Genomic DNA, 14,029 nt, shown 5'->3' with positions numbered 1-14,029 from the left:
GTTTATGTGTAAGTTCTGTCCCTAGCCTAAAGGTTCAACATAGATTTCATAGACATTAGGGTCTGGAATGGACCTTGCAAGATTATCAAGTCCAGCCCCCCTGCCATAGGCAGGAAGTCTGCTGGGGTCAAATGATCCCAGCAAGATAAACATCCAAATGTTTTTTGAAGGAGTCCAGGGTAGTTGCTTCCACCTCTAGGGGGAGTCTGTACAGACCCTGGAGACTCGGACTGTAAAGAAGTTTTTCCTTATGTCCAGTCTAAATCAGCCTTCCAGAAGTTTGTGGCCATTAGAACTTTTTATCCCTTGGGGAACCTTGGGGAACATATCCTGGTGCACACCCCTTATGTACTTATAGGCTGTCACCAAGTCTCCCCTGAGCCTTCTCTTCTCCAGGCTGAAGTCTCATGTCTCTCAGCCTCTCCTCATATGGCTTGCTCTCTTGGCCCTTGATCATATGAGTGGCTCTCCTTTGGACCCTCTCAAGCTTATTTACCTCACTCATGAAGTGGGGGTCCCAAAACTGGATTCAGTACTCCAGCTGGCGCCTCATTAAGGCCACGTAAAGTGGGAGGATGACATCCCTAGTTTTGCTTGAGATGCATCAGTGGATGCATGGCAGAGTTTGGTTTGCTTTGTCAGCTGCAGGATTGCATTGGTGGCTCATGTTGAACCATGAACTAGGAAGCTAGATGAACACCTTGCCGGGGTTGTTTGAACCCAGTACTCTTTCCTGCCGTGGCAGAGGGTTGGACTTGATGATCTGCTCAGGTCCCTTCCAACCCTACCAACTATGAAACTATGTTCATCTTGTGGTCAGTCAATCCCCCAAGTCTCTTTTGGTCATGGTGCTAGCAAGTGTAGCACTGCCTGTGGCAGATAGCCACCTCTGTTTCTCCCCAAAAACTCTGCTCTGTAACAATTTGGGCCCTACAGAGGGTGCACACCTTACCCTATCTCTTTAAGTAACCTGAGCTGGATATATTCCTGAGGGAGGGGGGAAACCTGCTCCCTCTACCTATGTGACTGGCATCACATACCTGGGTGAGGGGCTTGGGCTCCCTGGTGGGCTAGAGACTGCCAGTCTGCCCAGCAACCAGTGATGCGTTTCAAATTGGTTGGCCTCTATTGGACCAGGTAAATAGGAACTATAAGGTCATAAGGACTATATGAGGATCATAGTTATGCAGCCATAAGGACTATATAAGTTAAGGACTGCCCAGAAGGAGGGGGCAGCAGCCATGAGGAAAACTCAGAGAGAGAGAGAGGAGCTGGACCATCTGAAACTTGCTCTCTCTCTCAAAACTCCTGATGAAGGAACTGCTTGCCTCCAGAGGCTATCTGCATCTGCCTCTGGATGATACTTGTGAGTAAGCTACCCGAGATCTAAACAGATGTATAGCTTACAGTAACTCACCAGTCCGTATCTGATGCCCAAATCCAGATTATTAATAAAGATGTTGAAGAGTACTGGCCTGAGTACTGAGCCCTGAGGTACCCCACTGGTCGCCTCATGCCGTATTGATTTGCTCCCATCAACTATTACTTTTTGGGCCCGACCCAGAGCCAGTTCCCCAGCCATCAGACCATGAGATGGTTGAGGCTGCAGTTCCCCAGTTTAACCATGAGGACATCATGGGAGACCAAGTCAGAGGCTTTCTTTAAATCCAGATATATGACTTCAGCCTCGTGTCCTTTGTCCAGGCAGTGTATCACCTGGTCATAGAAGGAGACAAGGTTGGTCAGGCAAGACCTTCCAGCAACATCTACTGTGCTTCTCCAAATGTGGATTTTGGTCAATGTTTCATACTCATGCACCTAGGGACCGTGTCCCCATCAACCTTCGGTCAACACTGCAACACCTTCCCTTCCCCAGTTCTAGAATTCCATAGCATCTAGTGGGGTTATGGACTCTCTGAATGGATTCTCAGTGCCCTATTGCATCCTGGACATTGTTACCTGCTCAGAGCTCAAAAAGTAAAAGGAGAATAGTAGAATATGTCTCTAAATGGTCACATAACAGCATATGATTGGCGAAATGATATCACTGGCATCCTACTACATGTGAAAACCTAGTATAAATTGGTTTTAAAGAATGGATAGCAGCCCTAGCTTAAATTTATAGCTGTGATTTTATAAGCTTTTGGTACAATTTTGTACACTTACTGGGATAAAAAAAAATGGTAAATTGCAATAAGCAGACATCCAGTGGTTTCTCCACCTTTGCCAAAATATTAGAAATACAGTGTATGCCATTTTTCAGACTATTCTCCTATCCATTCATATTGAAAATACACAAAGTTGATTCAGTAAAGCCAACCCCAGTCAAAAACTCTGTAAGTCTTGCTCTCAAAACCAGGAGACTGGGTTTTTAAATTATGAGATTCAAAAAATGGTATGTGATTTTCTTTCCCTTCACAGCACACTTGGCAGTTACATTTTCTTTCCAACCAACAGTGCTAGGTTATTCAAATGAAATCCTGTCATACTGAAATTAGTGCTTCTAAGATTTCTCCTTTTTTTAAATTAAATTTGAGCTGTATATAATCAAGTGTCTCCAGGATCTGATGGAACAAATAAAATATGAAGTATAATAAATTAATATAAAATAATGAATAAAACTACAAAAGAATTGACAACATTGTAGACAGAATAACTATTAAGTACTTCCTCATCACAGAATGGTGAAAGGAATTCTGTGGTCAGTAGTGTATTCTGTAGCTAAGAAGTTTAACAGCTACGCATTTTAATTGCCTCAAAATTTACTGAAATTTGCCCGGAAGGTTAGTATAATTTCAGGGCTTGTCCTGCAAAGGTGCATTGAAAGGACATATTTGTAGACCTTTAGGCTAAGTTACTTATAGTTTGGTATTTTAGTAGCCCTTAAGAATTGTTAAGTTAGCATAAGGGGAGTAGTATCAGAAGGAACTAAGGGTGCTGTTACATGTTACAGTTTCCACATGCTAACTCTAAGGAATGTTAGGCAGTAATAAAGTTAGCATATGTTATATACAGTCTCAGATTAAGGGTTAATAGCCTCTCTAACCTGCATAGCTCTGACTTGCCACTAGAGGGCTGGCAAGCAGAGGTCTAGCTAGCTAGGAGCTGCCAGGTCTGCCTCACGGCTGCCCAGCTCTCCAGCAGCTCCCTGCCTTGTAGCACCCTGCTCATAAATATGCCTGGGTCTCTGTCAGTCTGGGGCAGTAGAATTCTAGATGATAGATTGTCCATGCATGCTGGGGGGCGGGGGCGGGAAGCAAAGCCACAGTTTGAGATTCAGCTGGCAAGGGACATAAAAGGCAGTAAAAGGGGAAGACCAGAGATTCCATAGGTCCTTTATGCAATGGGAAGGCAATCTAGTCACGGATGATGCAAAGAATGCTGAAATATGTAACACTTTTTTTGCTTCAGTTTTCACAAATAGGGGCACCTGTCAGACGACGAGTGCAGTTGGCAGCAAAGATCGGGAGGAAAAAAACAGCATAGAGCAATGGCTGAATAGGTTAGGGATTACAGGTTAGAGAAGCTAGATGCTTTCCAGTTGGCAGGGCCAGATGGGATTTACCTGAGGGTATTGAAGGAATTGGCTGAGATAATTGGCCTGTCCCCTTTGAGAGCTTGTGGAGGTTGGGTGAGGTCCTGGATAACTTAAAAAGGTCAAATATCTGTAAGAAAGGGAAAAAGGAGGATCCAGGGAACTACAGATCTGCCAGCTTGATCACCATACCTGGAAAGATCATGGAGAAGGTCCTCAAAGAATCCACTGTGAAGAACCTAGAGGAGAACAAGGTAGTCAGGATCATCTAGCATGGATTCACCAAAAGCAAGTCGTTCCTGATCAACATGATTTCCTTCTATGCTGTGGATGGTGGGAGAGACGTGGATTGATGTACCTTGACTTTAGTAAGACTTCTGACACTCTCTCTCATGATCAAGCTAAGGAAATACAGACTAAATTAAAGTACTGTAAGACAGCAGTTCTTAACCAGGGGTTTGTGGTTTCCTGGGGAGCCATGAGCAGGTTTCAGGGGATCCATGTGCTTGGGGACTGGCTGGAGGGTGCCACCATGGACAAGTGCTGAGACATGGAGTGAGTGTGGCTGTCCTGCTCCACTGGGGCTATTCAAGATTGACCTCTGTGACAGGAGTGGGAAATCTCCACTTGCGCTCAGCTGGCAGCTGCTGCCTCTGCAGCCAGAGCCACTGTGCTGCACCTGAGGGACAAGGAGGTGGGAGAGCAGTGCTCGGGCACCAGCTGCTTTCAGGTGGGAGACTTGGGCTGGAGCCTCTCACCATCCAGAGCCTGGGATGTGCTCAGCGGGGACATGCAGAGCTGCATGGGCAGCAAGGACCCTGTGAGGCTCCTTGCTTTTCTGTCTGTGTCTAAGTGAATCGCAAAGCATTTCACAAACTCCTGAGGAGAGCACAGCAAGTGCTCTCCTCAGCTAGCACTCACTCAAGCAAGTGCTAGCTGGGGCTGGAGAGCAGGGCTTTTTTCCCCTCCAGCATGCCAGTGTCCTCTGTGGGGAGCTGTGCAGAGACTGGGAGTCTAGGGAGCCAGTGTGGGAGGCAGTGCTGTGGTATTCCCATCCCATACATTTATATTGTTATCCCAGTGTGCGGGCTCTCTCTCTCTCTCCCTCCCTCCTCTTCCCAGCTTTGTCTCTCCTCACCCCACTGCAGGGAGGGTTCATTGCATTTCTCCACTTACTCAAGCTACCTCAACCTATGCCTGTTTCTGCTCAAAAACTTAGTGGAGGGTCCATAGAGCAGCATCATTTGACATAGTTATGTAAAAGGTAAACAGACCCCTGCAGCCATCAAGCCATAATGATCATGCCTGCTCCTGATTTTTTGGGAAGTGAGGGGTAGTGGGAAGTAGGCAGAATGTGACATAAGCAGGATCCAGATTTTCCATTTGCCATGGGAAAATGCAGATTTTCTCCTTTAAAGGAGAAAAATGTGGGAAACCATGGGTTTCCCTTTGTAGGCTGGCAGTATTCCAGCCTGCAAGGGGCTGCTTAGGGCTGGAGGGCGTGGGATGCAGGAGGCGCCACACACGTGTGCACACATAGCATTCACATGGCTAGCAATACAGCCAGGCAGCAGTAGAAAGTAGCTCCCGCAGCTGCCTGCAGGTAAGTCTATGCGGGGAGGGCATAGACAATGTTTGCGGGGACAGGGGTGCGGGCAGGGAGCAGATTGAGGTGGTGGTGACCACGGTGAGAGAGAGATGGAGAAGGTTTGGGGGCTGAGGCTTGGGCTGGGGTTGCTGCTCAGTTGGGGCAGAGCCTGGGGCTGAGGTTGGAATCAGCACCTGCAGGGCCCAGCAGGGGGAGCAGGATGGAGCCATGGGCAGTTTGTCTAAGGGGAAGTGGCAGGGGCTAGCTCACTGCCACTGCACACTACCAGGAAGGGATCAGGCTGCAGAGGCAACATGTTGGGCACCAGGAGGCGTATGTGCTCCTCCAGACTTATCTGCAGGATTGGGGAAGATGTGGGCTGCCCTGCTGCAGGATTTGGGGCTCCCTGCCCTGATGCCCTCCCCCTGGGGGTCTCCATGGCCCAGCAGGCGGGACCTGGCATGGGAAGGCAGAGGGGGATTGGGAGGCTTGATGCTACTATTGCCACCAGGACCCTCACGCCAGCCATGCTGCTATGGTGAGGTGCTCCCTGCCTGCCCAGTAGCAGCGGGCTGCCACAAATCCGTGCTGGGACTGCCACCCCCAGTGGCCTGCAGGGAGGGAGTGGGAGGGAGGTCTGAGAAGGACCAGGCTCCACACTTGACTCCGGCCACTGCAGCCAGGTGAACAGGAGCTGCCCCACCATGGCGCAGTTGATACAGGGGTACTGGTGGTGTTGGCAACACTGCCTTCTCATGCTGGGTCCCACCACAGAGGTCCCCGGGGGGAGGGCAGCCCCAAGCCCTGCAGCAGGGCAGCCTGCTTGGTGGGGCCTAGGAAGAAAAGGGTTGAGAATCTCTGCTGTAAGATGGATATGTAACTGATTGGATCATCTGTAGTCAATGAGTAGCCATCAGCGGCTGAATGAGATTGGGAGGTGTATCAAGTGTGGTTCCAAGGGATCTGTCCTGGGTTCAGTATTATTTAATATCTTTAATAATGATTTGCATGATGGGATTGAGTACACACTTAGCAAATGTGTGGACAACACCAAATTGGGTGGAGTTGCAGATGCTGGAGGGTAGGACTAGGATCCAGAAAGACCTGGATAGACTAGAGAAACAGTCTGCAATCAACCATATGAAATTCAACCAGGACAAGTGCACTTGGGACAGAAATACAGACTGGGGAATGACTGACATAAGCTGAGTATGAGCCAACAGTGTGCTCTTTAAAAAAAAAAAAAAGCCAAAAGCCTATTGCATCAGCTGGGGTGTCACTTGCAAATAAAGGGAAATGATTCTTCTACTCTGTTCTGTGCTGGTGAGGCTGCATCCTGCCCAGAGCAGGGGGGCTGGACATGATGATCTCATAAGGTCCCTTCCAGCCCTAAACTTCTATGAATCTGTGTGTGAATCTGGAGTACAGAGTTATTTAGTCTGAAGACGGGAAGACTGAGGGGAGATATGGTAACAGTCTTCAAATACCTGAAGGGTGATTATAGAGAGGATGGAGATAGGCTTTTCTTTGTGGCTGTAGGGGACAGGACTAGAAGCAATGTCTTCCAAGTTGCAGCACAGGAAATTTAGGCTGAAGGAACTTTTTGACTGAGGGCGGCCAAGCATTGGAACAGGCTACCTAAAGAAATTGTGGAATCTCCATCGTTAGAAGTTTTCAGGAGAAGATTGGACAGGCACTTGGCTGGGATGTTTTAGTCAAGGATGCACTGAGCAGGGGACTGCATGACCTTGCGAGTTCCCTTCCAGCCCTACTTTCCTATGATCCTATGATTATAAAGTATATCTAGATGTATTAATGATACATTATCTGTACTGCATTCTCATTTATTTGCTAGCCATATTCATTTTTGCAGAATTTTAATAAAATTTGCTTTGTGATCGCTCCATTAAAAAGTTTCCTTTTGCTTGAAGCAAAGGGGCTGTTTACATCTTCCTTTTTTACCCTAGTTCCTTGGGGGCAGGGGGGAAATGATGCATACAAACATGATTTCTTTTTTAAATTTAAAACCTGAGAGTGCTAAAGTTCTCGGCCAAGATTTAAAAGATGGCTGCTTAAAGCTAAATGCTTACATACAGTTACATGCATAAATAAGTGTTGGGTAATCACCAATGCCCACGGACCATGCAGGCTCCGCCTGCCAGTCGCCTAGTGTATCCTCACCTTTAAGTGGGGTGTCACACGCGTCTGTTTTTCCTGCCACGACTTTGATATTAACAGAGTTGGTTCAGATGTCCAACGCGCATAGTCCAATTATGAGTCTCACTGGCGTCACGTGGGTCCCGAGTTTCTGAGGGCTTCGTCACCCCTACACCCTCGCCCATTCCACTGGGATGGTGGCCAACTGTCTGGTCTGGCCACATGTCCACTCAGATGATCCACAAAAGGAAAAATAAAAATCAAAACAAACACTATGACCAAGAGGGTTCCCTTGATTGGAGTGGCTGCTCCAGCCATTTGTAGCCATCTTCCAATACCCACTTGCCCTCCGAGGGGTCGAACCCCCTTCTTGGCTTTTGAAGAGCCCCCTTGGAGGGCTTGATCAGTTTTCCTTATCACAGTTAAAGCTCACTGTTGAGCCGTGCCCCTATTACAGGGACTATGGTTCCCAGAGTCAAATACTGCCCTTCTATTAGGGCCTTTACGGTACCCAGCTCCGGTGGGGGGGGGCTTTGGCCACTCCCGGTGGGTAAATAAACAGTTCTATGCCCCGCAGGGGCCAGCAGACTGTGTTCAAAAACCCCGCTGGGGCTTTGCCCTTTGCCAGAGGCTCCTACCAGCACTCAGTGTTGCTCGCAGCATCCTTTGCAGCGTGCGCTGGTGTGCTGTACCTCCTCCACATCCTCCTTCCGGTTCCGCATTGCCCCCACTTGTCAGTCCCGGCCTCTCTTTTATGCCGGCGAAGGAAATACCGGCCCCTTCCTTCCCCACACACCTGGGCAAGGGGGATTTCTGCCTGGCTTCTTGGGGCTGCAGACCTGGGGCCACTGGCCCTCTGCTCAGTCTGGGAGCCAAGGAGCCTGCTGGCTCCTTCTCTCCCTCACAGTAAGTGGTCTAACATTCAAAATATTGAGCCCCAAGCAGTACCCAATAAGGCTGCTTATTCAGGTGGCAAGCAACCTATAATTTAAATTCTTGCCCCCATTCTCTAACTATTCTATACCCAATATCTTATTTTAATAGCAGTAATGGTGTTTCAAAACACATAATTCTTCATTTTTACTTTTGTCTAATTTTAAAAGAAAAAATGCTGTAGATAAAGGCAGTGTTAATTTGAAAAATCATGCAAACAGTTTCTGTTCCAAAAATTGCTGATATAAGAACTTACGGGAAACTGCTTCTTTTATGAATAATAATTAATATTATTGTGCTTAAGAAATGGGCAAAATGCCTAGAAAGTAAATGAAAGAATGAGCTATTAAATTGAAATATTAAATGAAATAACTGAATTAAAAGTGATCATGTAAACCCTGCAGTAAATGTTGAGAGTTATAGCTGATTGAACATATTTTCATCATCTGTTTTGTATGCTTAAATACAATTGCTTGATGTAAGTAAACACTTGATTGACATTCTGAATACTTAAACATTTGCATATGCATCACAGAATATTGAACAATTAAAACTTAATTTCAGTGGGATTGGATTGCATGTAAATAATTTTCAATATTCATTTTTCTATTGTTCTTACTTAGTACATTTTTAAATATTCAGTTTTATAATGCATATCATCCTTGATTGGACTTCTAGATGAGGAAGGCTGTAAGATTTCTTTAATTAAAAGGACTGGTTTTATAAATATTATTTGTGCTATAGCCCTCCTGCTACAGATTATTTTCTAAATGTTGTGTACCCTTATTGAAGACAAGAAAAAAATAATGCAGCAGCCCTCCTTTATCAGCCCAGCACCAGGAATATGCTTACATGGTCAATGGGCATGTCTAAGAAGGCTTGTTGGTTGTAACTAGTCCCTAAAGAAATGTTTCCACCTTTTCTTAGCGTATTACCCTCTCTATCTGTGTCTCACTCTCTCTCTGTTTTTTCCTCCCCTTTTGGTTCTTTTAACTGACCACACTGGATCTCCTACAAGATGCATGAATGAATTGTATGTATTTTGCAAATAAAAAAAATCATTTTGTCCATTTTCAGAGGCATGAAATTCTGAGGGAAGGATGAGTTTTACTATCTTTTAATCACTGTGCTGGGTTTCATAGGACATACCTGACCAAATTCTGCCCACCAATGGAGCTGCAGAACTCCCAATTAAACTCAGTGATGAACTTCTTTCTCTGCTCACATCCAAATAAATGAATTTAGTTCACTGTATTTAAAGCCCCATGCTTTTTGAACACCATAATGTATAAATTTAAAGGCACAGATTAAACAGAGTACCTCCTTCTCCTCATTTAAATTGGTGCAGACCAAAAATAACCTCATTAATGACAATTAATGACAATACACTGATATAAAATGTAAGCAAGAATAAGAAACACAACTTTTATTGCTTTTGTTAGTTTGCCACATTGCTAACGTATGGCAGGCAGCTTGGTCTACCACACCAGTCAAAATACTGGGAGATCTGGGTTCCATCAGCCTAAGTTGTCCTCTGTAAACCCTTTGCAAGTCACTTAATCTTCCCCTGCCACAGTTTCCTAGCTGCAAAATTGGTGTGATAATATCCGTCTTTTTATCGTACTTGGGGAGTTACAGTGAGAAAGTGCTTATGTAAATGCATAGGAGTTGTATTATTTTTATTATATACGGTTTTACACTTGTTATTCTATGCCATCAACAGCTTCCAGTATAATCCTTTACTATTTGTCATATATAGGTAATCACAGTTTGAGAGTTCTAATCTAGAAGGTCATATTTCTGTTGGCAATAATTTTGACCAAACAAGTGGCTCAGCTTTATGGTTTACAGGCAGATTTCCTTATCTCTCTTTTTCAAGAGACACCTAGGTCTTGATTACTAGAGTTATTTTGAAGCAAAGAGTAAATTACAGGATTTGGGAATATTCACTTAGGACTGATACATTTTTGGTACTACTTGAAAGAAAATAATATTGTGTCACGTAATTGCAATATAAGAACAAAAGGTGCATTATTTTTTATTTGAGGGAAGATACCTATAAAGAAGAGTGCTCAAAATAAGAGGTCTCCCTGTGACAAAACCCTATTGTAAAATTCACATTATTAGTTTGAAGGCACCATTACATATAATGCATCATACCAGGCACTCCCTAAATGTTCCTTTAAGATGAAAATACATTATTCTGTGTCAAAGAGACTTAACTAAATGTTTTCAAATAAAACTAATTTAAGAATGCCCAGAAAAATGCACATATTCTTCATTGATTTAATATTGTTTGCGTAAGTAATACAAGCTTGTCACTTGCATTTGAAAACAGTACCTCATTTTAAAGAATGCTATTTGTAGTAATTTATGAAGTCTCTGTGACTGTTATTTCAGCTCTCTTGGTTTGTGAAGAGCATTTCTTTGGTAGACTTTTTTTCCCTCCAGTACAGCTCTGGAAATAATGAGCTGGCTTTACGGTTTTATGAATAGGGCCATAATGAAACTGAAGTATGTAGGTTGATTAAAGGAAAAAATTGAAATCATTGGGAGACAGAAAGAAACTGACAGCTTTAAGGCCATGGTTCCGTTCTGCAGGTCAATCAAAGGAAAAAGTTACTTTACATTTTTGGTTGCTAGTATTGCCTTGGCTGGAGCAGGTTTTTTTTTTTTTTTCAAATTGTTTCTTTAGTTGTTTCCAGATAAAAACAAAGCCATTGTGTAGACATCTTCTTGTTGGAGCATTGTACAGCATGTTTCACTGACCTATTGAAATTCCTTCTAAGAAAGGAGGACATGGTATTTTTTCTGTATGTGAAAAATCTGATAAGGAATAAAAAGTGTCATTTAGTTTGTAAGCAAAATTCATAAAAGATATGAGGGCAGTAATACTTATGCTACTATAATGTGTGTGTGCATTTCTCTTGGACGAAGCATTGCTTAAGAAGGAGCATTAAGCTTCAGTGTATTCTCATGAGGCAAGGATTTTTGGGGATATCTTTTGTTGGACCAACATGTCTGAAGAAGGGTACTTTATGCCCCAAAATTTGTCCAACGGCTTGCCCAGCTATATGGCTAGTCCAATATAAGTTATCATTAAAAAAAAACCTTGCCTCTTGGATATTCCCTGGACCATCATGACTACAACAACCCTCCAACTGTACTACATGTATTTTCATGTAATATCCTTTATACAAAGTGGGACACGGACGAGGCACTGCCTGGTAGGTGGTGATCAAATGGTTAACTTCAGCCTGACTTCTTCCCTCTGTCCCCCCTCCACCTTCCTCCTCCTCCTTTTATGCAGGCACCCAAGGGAAGGACTGTAAATAAGTGCTTAGAGGGCACAGCAGGGAGATTGGCCTTAGGAAGGTAGGATTCCACCTTCCACCCAACCCCAGATGGTGTCAGATTCCACACCACCTGGGGTCACAGAAACCCCACACAAGAGAGTGTATTTCCCTTTCTGCTAGTGTTAATTTTTTTTCGTTTCTTGTAACAAACGTCCTCTTTTGAGGAAAGGCCTTGCTTGTTGGCTTTATATTACCTTCTGCCGAGTCATTCCACCAGGATACTGAAGCACTACGGCCTTCCTAGGTAGAGCAACGCTTGGACCCAGGCTAGAAATATGTAATCATAGATGAGAGATGTTCTTGTTTAGAAGGCTCTCTTTATTATGATGTTACTCACACTATGAAATAGTCCCAGAACCTGTGCCCTAGTGGTCCGAGAACTCAGAATTAAATGTAGAATTCCAAACCCAGCACTGACTAGATTCCTCTTTGTAGGCAGGCAGGTCACCCTCTGCTTATGTTATCCCATCTATAAAAGGGGAATAATGAGGAAGATAGTGTGGATCCAGCTGCACTTTCCTTAAGGATCTCCCCTCTTCTCCCAAGCAGAAGAGAAACACTGGTCTCCTCTCCATGAGACCCTGCAGAGAACTCGGCATATTTGGAGGTCTGTGCATACAGAACTGGAAGGGATCCAGCACAATGCTAAACACCTTCCATCCCTACTTAAGTCGACTAGCTCTGATGTTGCTCGGTAATTGACAGGGCATTTGCTGATGTTTTGGGAAAACAATAATAACGCTTGGCATTTTTATATTTCATAGTTTTGAAATCTCTGTATTATCACAGAAATGTTCACCTGTCACCCTGTTGCATCACTTTTGGGGGAAAAGTAAAATAGCAGCAATACACCTCACATTTTTACCAGCTATCACTTCATTTGCACATTAACAGGTTGATGGATCTCCTAAATTTGTTGTCCTCAGCAAATGATACATTTCACCCTTTCTTGCAGGTATCAAAGATTTGAAAAGGCATTTCTGCTAGCTGTTGACATAGGTGCTCGTGACCTGTTTATGGTGAGTCATTCTTGTAGATGGCTTTGTGACTGCTGTTCTCAGGATGAGTTAGTTGTCAGCTTTTGTGCACATTCAAAAGGATCAGTGTCATTTGCAGTCTTAGACACATGCTGGAGAAGGCATTTTTCTACTTGGCTTGCCCCTTGCCATCATGAAACTGGTCAATAGCAATCTATTATCTTTTGAGTCACTGACATTTTCCTTGCCATGGCCTAAAGACTGTTTTATGTTTTCCAGGAATTAATTTATATGTTTTTGAACTTTCCCCCTCTTCATGTGTCCTGATGTGGGTAGATGTCATCTTTCACTCTAATAAGCTTATATGTTTCTAATCCATTCCTTTAAGTGCAGCTGCAGAGGCCAGGATACAAGAGCAGACCATATCCTGGGGATCCTGAATGGTTCTGGTTTGCCTCTCAGGTTTGTGTGAAAAGTGACAAATTATGAATGCTTCTACAGGTACTTTTAAAACAACAAAGCTACAGCGTCAACCCAAGGGGTTTTACATTTTGTACACTCTGGCCCTCCCATTTAATTAGCTACAAAAGTAAAATTAACCAGCTCTTAAAAGACCTCTGCAGGAGGTTCTTGTTTTATAAGATCTTGCACCACAATGTCACAGTGAGGTCAGATGGACAAAAATCAGTAGTGCTTTCCTAGTCTCTCAGCATGTTGCTGCTGCACAGCTGATTTCATTGTTGTCAAAGAAACAATAAGAAAAGGGCTTGTTTAAAAAAAGCCTCTTTGAAAGTCTCATTTGTTTGACTCTTTTGCATAATGAAGACATTCTGTTGTTTAAATTAATCTTTGACACTAGATGTTAATATCATTTATCCTATTAAGTCACTTGCCCTGCTAGTTTGATCTTGATATTTAAATTGTATGTTAAATTACACAATTAAATCCTTCTTTTATGGGATATGAAAATTTCTTTCTAATTATATAAAAAGTTGTGTGAACCTTTTGATGTTTTTTTCCCCACAGATGTTTTTTCTCTAATCATCTGGCTTATTTCATCTAATTAGAAAGATGTGTATACTGCGATAAACTTTTCTAAGTATGCATCAAAGAATGTGATGGAAATGTCATACGTTTAGGAAATTCATTTCTTATTTTGTACTTATTTATATCCTCACCCCCTGATTTTTTTTTCTCCTTTTTAATCTCTGTTTTCTCCTTTTCCTCCTCCTCCGTCTCTTTTTAGCAGAGCCTTTTCAGTGGAAAACTTAAATGTAGCATAGCTGAGCTGAGAGTCGCAACTAATTTAGAGGCTTGGGAAAGAATCTTGCTTTCACTTCCACCATTCCATTGGGTCTGATTCTCTTCAGGTTTTGAGCAACAATTGATTGCAGTACTTAGGGCAGGGCAAATAAGGAGCTGATCATGCCTCCCTAATTCTCAGGTACCTAGTGGTGGTGCAAATGGCAGAGAAATAACTGCA

General features: G+C 43.6%; 1 protein-coding gene across 5 annotated transcripts in view; it reads left to right on the top strand.

The window, feature by feature from the left end:
- Positions 1-14,029, top strand: part of WDPCP (WD repeat containing planar cell polarity effector) — a 307,079-nt gene that overhangs the window by 198,614 nt on the left and 94,436 nt on the right. For all 5 annotated transcript variants that reach the window (XR_016442845.1, XM_090050455.1, XM_090050454.1 and 2 more), the window contains exon 14: positions 12,525-12,588. Coding sequence is in view for 4 of the 5 variants with exons in the window: in XM_090050455.1 (XP_089906581.1) it covers positions 12,525-12,588 (64 nt within the window). In the remaining variant the exon portion in view is untranslated. The remainder of the gene's footprint in view (positions 1-12,524; positions 12,589-14,029) is intronic.

Source organism: Crocodylus siamensis, chromosome 1 (genome assembly GCF_052110815.1).
Source record: "Crocodylus siamensis isolate JL-2025a chromosome 1, ASM5211081v1, whole genome shotgun sequence".
Classification (NCBI taxonomy): Eukaryota; Metazoa; Chordata; order Crocodylia; family Crocodylidae; genus Crocodylus; species Crocodylus siamensis.
The sequence above is the reverse complement of the archived record's forward strand: the minus strand, read 5'-3'. Positions and strand labels throughout refer to the sequence as shown.